At 39.4% G+C, this 8,221-nt stretch overlaps 1 protein-coding gene across 1 annotated transcript in view; it reads left to right on the forward strand.

Annotated features, from left to right (window-relative positions):
• Positions 1-3,524, forward strand: part of LOC119409578 (adhesion G protein-coupled receptor B1) — a gene marked incomplete at its 3' end in the record, with an annotated part of 116,123 nt that extends 112,599 nt beyond the window's left edge. The window contains 2 exon segments of the mRNA XM_037676480.1: positions 1,073-1,108; positions 3,366-3,524. Coding sequence (XP_037532408.1) covers positions 1,073-1,108; positions 3,366-3,524 — 195 coding nt within the window.
• Positions 3,525-8,221: the final 4,697 nt, after the last annotated feature.

Consider the following 8,221-nt stretch of genomic DNA (forward strand, 5'->3'; position numbering starts at 1 on the left):
GGGGGGGGGGTTCCTTGGGTAAATGTTAGATTGAAAATATTTACCAGGAAAAAAACTATCATAGAGTGATGATTACTTGATGGGTTTGTATTCTGATGGGTTTGGTTGTGTGGGAACCAGGCAAAATTTTGATACAATAAAATGCATACCAGAAATCACTATTATATGTACTTGATGCTATTGACAAAAATAACGTCATTTTAAATTGAATGTTTTTTTCTTCAAATGTCTCTGTTTTATCTCTGTCATAATACAGACATCAGCTGAAAAGTTTGCTGTCTTCCATGTATTATTCATGAATTATATTACATGTTTTCTGAATGGATTCTGCTCGTTTATACTAGGAATTTGAAATAACAATTAAGTAATATAATTGCTTTCTGTAAAAATGTATTGGGTTATGTTGATGACTGACCAACACAGCATTCGACTGAAAAAGGACTCATAGCTCCCCAAGAGAAGCTTACATTGATACATTGATTAATTAATCATGAAAATAATTAAAAGTATCTTAAATTAGGTTCAACAGATAAATGGTCATTTTTTTCACCATTGCTGTCATCCATTATTCAATGTTTTCACATTTCACCAACAGCATCACAAGTAGCATCCCAGCTTTTTCTTAGACCATGTAAGAACAGCATTATTGAAAAGGTTAGTTTTCTCTCAGTTCCAACTACAGACAGCAGTATGAGAGTGACACGATACGATGGCCAGCACAAAGTGTTTCAGACATCTGCTTGCTGGTGTCTTTTCACACTGGGGCTAAACACAGCTCTGTAATGGCTTGTGAGGCAGCAGATGCCAGAGGTAGTGAGCTGCCTAAAGGTCAGGCTTTCCTTCAGCACTCCATGACAGACAACCTAAAGGTCATCTGGTCACAATCTGTTAACTGTAAACTTGTTCCAGCAAGGTCAGAATAACCAGCAGCAAACCTAGTTTTATGTCTCTCATGACTCACTCCTCCCAAAGGCACAATTTCTAGACAGGTTGATACTCAGTGAGTATTTCTGCTTACAAGGCACTGAATATCAAAGCACATCTTTAATCTCTCTGTCTCATCTCCCACCAGAGACGAAAATCACGCTATGCAGAGCTTGACTTTGAGGTAATTGTAGTCTCTTTGATTCTTACAAAGATTCTTAAACATGGACTAAAACGCTGATTTCTTCTCCCCAGACCTCTAAATTTTTTACATACATACAAACATACATGGAGTAGGTTGCAAAACAATTAATCTCTCTTGACAAATATATTGTATAAAATGTGTTAAAATGCATCAAACTTAAAAGTTGTAAGTGCATATTAAGTAAGTGCAGTATTCAGCTGTATTGCTTTAAAGCTCCAGCAATTACTTTCAGAAGTCACATACTTTATTAAATATTTGTATGTAAATATGTCAGCAATCCTAAATTCAAATGATCTAAACCTGTCAAATAATATTCACTTATTGCAAGTCCCCCCCCACACACACACTGAATAAACACCAGTTGAACACCTCTAAGTAGTAAATGTTACCACCAAGCAAGAGTCAGCAAAAAGCTTCAATAAATTTATTATTGTAAAATGGAAATGTGATGCAACCATAGAAAACTTGCTATATATATACTAGATAAGGTTGTTCATCAAAACTCACAGTGTAGGTAAGTAGGCCATTGTTCAGAAAAACATCCTGGAGGCCAAAGATAACTGTGATGAAACTGGGCAGCTTTTATGCAGAAATAGGAAGATTTGTATATAGGGCCACTATAAGCTGCACAGAGCTGGGCATCATGGCAAGGTAGCATATAAAACATTAATTGGAAAAAAATAAATAAATAAGCCAGACCATTGGGAATTTGCTTGTCTAAATAACTGAGGATCAGAGCGCCAAAGCTCCCACCTTCAGCTGTCACCATAGCCCATCCCACGTAGCCCAACTGGCCCCCATGGGTAGAGGCCTAGGCACTAGGCACTAACCAATAAGCCTCTACACCAGGCCTGGCTCCAAAATGGGACACTTGTAACGGTACCCTACATCCAGGGAAGACATTGAGCCCTTGGTTTTCTTCTGTCCATAAGAGTGTTGTAAATCTCTTTTTGTCCAGAATTTGGCTTGTCACCCAGGACCAATCTGCCTTGGGAGACCCTACTGGGGTCAAATGCCACCCAAAACATGAGTAGGATCATTCAGGAACACAAAATTATTCACCACGATAAGTTAGCAATTCACAGAGAAATCACAATCTTATTGTTGTGAAGAGGGGCATTACCTTCAGGGTAAAGCTTCATTTCTTGGTTGTGCTACATGCCTACCCTTACCTATGATCACAAAATCTCGAAAACGGGTAATCATACTGAGTTTTCTCAGCAGGATAGTTGGGTTTACCAGTTACCAGACAGGATAAGAAGTTTTATTATCTGGGAGGGACTCTGAATAGAGCCGCTGCTCCTCCACATTGAGAGGAAGCAGTTGAGGTCATTCAGGCATGAGGCATGGGTTCCCCCTAGGCATCAACATGCTGTGGGGATGTTTTTCATCTGCAGAGACTGGCAAACTGGTGAGAGTTAAAGAGAAGAAGTGTGGAGCAAAACACACAAATTATACAAATTCTTAGGGAAAATGTATTTGAGTATTCCAGAGATTTTAATAACCATAAACCCTAAACATATTGCTGAAGCAACATGGCAGTGGTTTGAGGAGAATAAGTTACATGACCTGTAATGGCCCAGTCAAAGCCCAGAGCCTAGTCCAACTGAGGATCTCAGGTTTTATTTTAAGCTTATTAGATACAAGCAAGTATACAAGTATCCAATCTGAAGGAGCTGCAAATTCAGTGGTTAGATAGACCAGTATCATGGAGACAGGCCTGAAGACACTTGATATTAACTGCTGCAAAAGATGGTGACACAAAGAATTGAGTTTTTGTGGGCTAGGTACACAAAGACTCACCATTTTTCAGTTTTATTCTGTATAGGTTGTTCCCCATTTAACTTGATTATTCTGAAGTATTTTTTGTAAATCGCAAGAATCAGAATCAACTTTATTGTCATTGCACAGTTAAGCACAGCGAAAATACATTTCAGTGCAGCCATCCAAGGACAACAGGGGTAGACAGGGGTGCACGTGGGCTGCAGCTTCGTTGTGAAGCACTGCCCTTCGTAAAAATCACTTCTGAATTAAAAATTCCATTGAAATTTCACATTGCAAGGCAACAAAACCGATTGATTACCAGGAGAGATTTATACTTTTGCAACCTATAGTGTACTTTTCAGATTTGACTGTATTGTTGAGATGAGGAACATTTAATGTAAAAAGGGGGGAGTAGAAATTATGGTCATCTGCGGTATTTGCCTTGTACATAATGTGCAATGTTCCTGTGTAGAAAATAATGCATACCCGGAAACGGCACCAGGACATGTTTCAGGACCTGAACAGGAAGATTCACAATGCAGACAAGGACAGAGAGTCTTCAACTGTTGATGCCAAAGCTGCTAAAAGATGGAGTGTGTCCTCTACCAGCAGTGACAAGAGCAACACGAGTGTAAACAGTTTGATTTTATTCTATTCTGCCCCTTTCCCTCTCCAGCATTAAATGTTTTCCTTTCCCTAGTGTAAAAAGTGTAAATGAATACATTTGAACTAAGTATTTTGATTAATAGTAATTGTAATGTTAAAGATTGTATTTTTATTGGCTTTTCATGTGTTACCAGAACAAATTATCTTATGCACTGAAGCCATAGGTGGTCATGTAAACTCATCAAAGCTTAATGCGCATGCACTACCTAATGATTGATATCGGTAAAGTTAATGGAAAACTTTCTCAAATTCAAAACATTTCCCTTTTAATAAATTGTTTCATGCAAGATGGGCAGCCAAAATGCTGTTTAAGATTAATCAGTTGTATGCTAATATAGATGAGGACTCAAGTGCAGACAGGTAAGACATCAATAAACTAAAATGGTGCTGTGAGGCAGATTATAGAAGAAAAGTTTTGTTTTTTTCTCAGAAGCAATTTCAGGAGGTCTGACAAAACAAAACATTGCATGAGAAAAAGGGCATTTTTCTTACAAGAGCAAATGTGAACCTGTTAAAATAAATATTCCAAGAAAGCTGAGAATTAATGTCAGTTCTCACTGGGCTGCCAACTGTTGGAGTTTATCTGGCAGACATCATTTGTGAGGAATTGTCCAAAATGTCCAAAACTTTACAGGGGTTTCCAGGATGTTTGTTTGTCTACGTCTCTATCTAGCTACCTAGCTACCTAGCTACCTAGCTACCTACCTACTACGTACTTACCTGACAACTGAGACAGATAAATAGGACACTGATTAAATTGTGACAAATACATTTGCATATCTTTTGCAGAAATATTCCATGATTGTTGCTTTTTTTTTTTTTCAGTTTCAAATGTAATTTATTTAATGAATACATATTCAGTGAGAGTCCAAGTGAAAATTTGCATGTTCTCACCAAATGGTATCCCTTAACTATTAAGGTCCATGCTCAATAATCCAGGTAGAAAATTCCAACAATGTTAAGTTAGGTTCTCTGGATGGTTTCTTTTTGTTGAAATGTTTCGTCTTTTAACCAAAAGACCATCAGTCTGAGGAGTCATAAAAAACTCAGTCCTATAAATAGCACCATAAAACTGGTTGACTGACTTTGTAAATGTGCTAAGATGTTTTCTTGAGTCCGTTCTCTCTTCCACCAACTCGTTTGAGACAGCCATGGCCAAAATGGTTCAACATATCCTGATACATGCTCAATAACCCAGGCGAAAAAATCCATAAAATTAAGTCAGGTCCTCTCGACAGCTTATTTTGATCCATTATTTGAGTGTGCTATTTATAAGACTGAGTTTGTTGTGGCTCATCGGACTGATAAAGTCTTTTGGATAAAAGAAGAAACATTTCAACAAAAATTAAAGCTGCAAGCAGCATTGAAGGCCCTCGCAGCAAAGCGCTGCTCCGGCCTTACGGCAACTGCGGGAGCTCCAGCAACTCCGCCCAGTCGCCATTGCGAATGCTCTTGTGCCCGTCCCACACCCATTCCCTGGGGTGCGCATTTGCCGAACCTTCAACATCACTTGCAATCACGGGCACTCCAGCAAACTCCCAGTCGCCATTGCGAATGCTCTCATGCCATTCCCGCACGCGTCCACCAGGGTGCACATATGCCTAAACTTCAATCACCTTCCACCCATATCAGTATGAGTCCGGCTGCAAGCCTTACAAGTTTGGCTAGAATCCGACCTTCCAGACAGGAGTTATTGTCACTTCCTGTTTTGTCACGAATGTAAAGGACTTCCTTTAGGCTTTTCAAAATGTCATATGTGGTAATCAACAGTTAGTGAATACTGTTTCAGTCTTATATCTTACACAGTGCCAAGCTAGAAGAGTCACCCAATAATCATCAGTTTTTTCTCTTAGTGGGCCGGGCTTAAGTCAAGTCATGAATCAACAATACAAGTGTGTCTACAAGTGCTCACTGATGAAGCATAAAAAAATCTAGTCTAGATCAGATGATGTATCACTGAGATATAACTGATTTAAAAATCTAGGGGGTCCACTTGAGTAAAATGTTCAACCACAATATCAGTGTGTCTAGACTTGTTAACTGATAATGCACAAAAAAACTGGTTCCGATTGGATGATGTACCACTGAGATATAACTGTTGGAATAATCTAGGGGGCGTACTGGAGTCAAAAGTTAAACAACAATACCAGTGTGTCTAGAAGTGCTCAATAATTATGCACCAAAAAAACTGGTGCAGATTGGATAATATATCATTGAGATATAACAGTTTGAATAATCTAAGGGGCACACTTGAGTCAAATGTTAAAGAACAATATCAATGTGTCTAGAAATGCTCACAGATGACACACCAAAAATCTGGTACAGATCGGATGATGTATAACTGAGATGCAACAGTTTGAATAATGTAGGGGGCGTACTGGAGTCAAAAGTCAAACAACAATTCCAATGTGTTTAGAAGTGCTCACTAATGACACATCAAAAATCTAGTACAGATCAGATGATGTGTCACTGAGATTAAACAGTTGGGAGAATATGGGGGCACACTTGAGTCAAATGTTAAAAAAACAATACCATTGTGTCTACAAGTGCTCACTGATCAGGCACAATAAATCTGGTACATATTGGATGATGTATCCTTGAGATATAACTGTTGGGAATAACCTAGGGGGCGCACTAGAGTCATATGTTAAACAACAATATCAATGTGTCTAGAAGTGCTCACTGATCACGCACAATAAATATGGTACAGATCGGATGATGTATCACTGAGCTATAACTGTTGGAATAATGTACGTGGTGGTGTGGAAGCTATTGGCCACTTATCATGGATACCTGTTCAAGGGGTGGATAATGATTGATCATAGTGATGTTGGTACACCTCGGCTGAAATCTGTGTATTTTAGAGCAAAACATATTGCAACGGCATCACTTCTTGATTTGCCACGCCCACATTCTCCAGCAAAAACGGTTTGCACTTTAAATCAAGTCAGACCATCTTATCTGTCTTCTAACAAGGGATCATCCTGATTAGGTCAATGGTGTCAAAGAGGGAGCATTCCAAGTAAAAAAAAGAGACTTCCTGTTCTGAGGGGGCGGGGCTTTGATAACGTCAAAATTTGATGACAGTGGATCGTCGGACATCCAACAGGGATGAGTCATGCCAAGTTTGGTGCATTTCGGTCTTTCAATGTGAAAGTTATAGCGTTTGGAAATTTATGGCGTGAAGTGCAAATTTGAGGCCTGGCCATGCCCCTTTAACATAAACACAAAAGCAAGCTTTTTGATAACTTTTACTCCCCAATGTATTAAGGGCATATTAATCGAGTTTGAAGGCAATCACTCAAATCCCTAGGAGGAGTTCTTTAAAATTCGCAATTAGAAACGCCCACAAATGACCTTTTGACCCAAAATGGCCAACTTCCTGTTGGTTTTGGACTAGGACTCCAAGAGACTTTTTCATAGGTCGTGAGACGAAACGGATGTTCACCGATTTTCAGAATTATCGGTCAAAAAATGGCTTGGGGCTGAGGTTTTAAAATATTCTATGGGGCGCTGTGGAGACTATTGGGCAATTATCATGGCTTCCTGTTCAAGGGGTGGATAATGATCGATCATACTGATATTGTTGCACCTTTGTTCAAATCTGCGGAATTTAGAGCCAAACGTATGTCGATTGTGTTACGTCTTACTTCACCACATCGCAACGCCCACATGCTCCACCTCAAACTATCAGTATTGGAAAACAAGTTACACCAATATGTCTTCGGTCACTGGACACACTGTCATGCTGATCAGGTGACAGGGGTCAGATAGGGACCGTTTAAGGTAAAACTTTACACTTTCTCCTGTCAGGGGGCGTGGCTTAAGTGATGTCATGATTTGACCATTCAGTCTTGCAGGGGACCAGATGTGGTTCAATCACTCAAGGTTTGATGTTTCAGACAGTTTTCGTGTAGGAGCTATTAGCGTTTCGTTTTTCATGACGAGATGTCAAACTTTTAGGTCTGGCCCTGCCCCTTCAGCATGCTTTGGTTTGTACCGTTTTGATAACATTTCGTCCCCCCTGCTTTTTGACCAAAATGGCCAAGGTAGAAACTGATTGAGCAAAATACCTAGGAGGAGTTTGTTCAAATGCGGAGGCTGTAAACTGCCAAAAAGTTGTGAAAATTGGGACGACATTCCAAAATGGCCACCTTCTTGTTTATCGTACAATGTTGGTGCCAGAGGGTTTTCTGTGCATCTTGGGGTATTGGAAAAGTGTATCAAATTTCATGTTTCTACGATAAACTAAGGTTAATGCGGAGGGTATTTTAAAAATTTCAGGTGGCGTTCTTGAGCCGTTTCTTTTGCGATTTTTGCCATGCCCTTAAAATACGTAATTTTTCACCAGGCCTGATGCGTCCGCCAAATTTGGTGACTTTTGGGATATGTTAAGGTCCCCAAAACGCCAATTCCAAACGATATAGTATTGTATCCTGATGCATGCTCAATAATCCAGGTAGAAAAATCCAAAAAAGTTCAATCTGGTCCTCTGGACATTCAAAAAAACAAAAAACAAAACAAAGCAAAAAAATATAGAAACGTTTCGTCTCTCATCCAAGAGACTTCCTCAGTCTGAGGTGCTGTTTTCAGCTCAGTCTCTTAAATAGCACCTTCTCAGAGTGGATCAACCAGTTTTGCTGCTGACAACCAAAACCAGCT

This window comes from Nematolebias whitei, chromosome 5 (genome assembly GCF_014905685.2).
Source record: "Nematolebias whitei isolate Nwh7 chromosome 5, NemWhi1, whole genome shotgun sequence".
Classification (NCBI taxonomy): domain Eukaryota; kingdom Metazoa; phylum Chordata; class Actinopteri; order Cyprinodontiformes; family Rivulidae; genus Nematolebias; species Nematolebias whitei.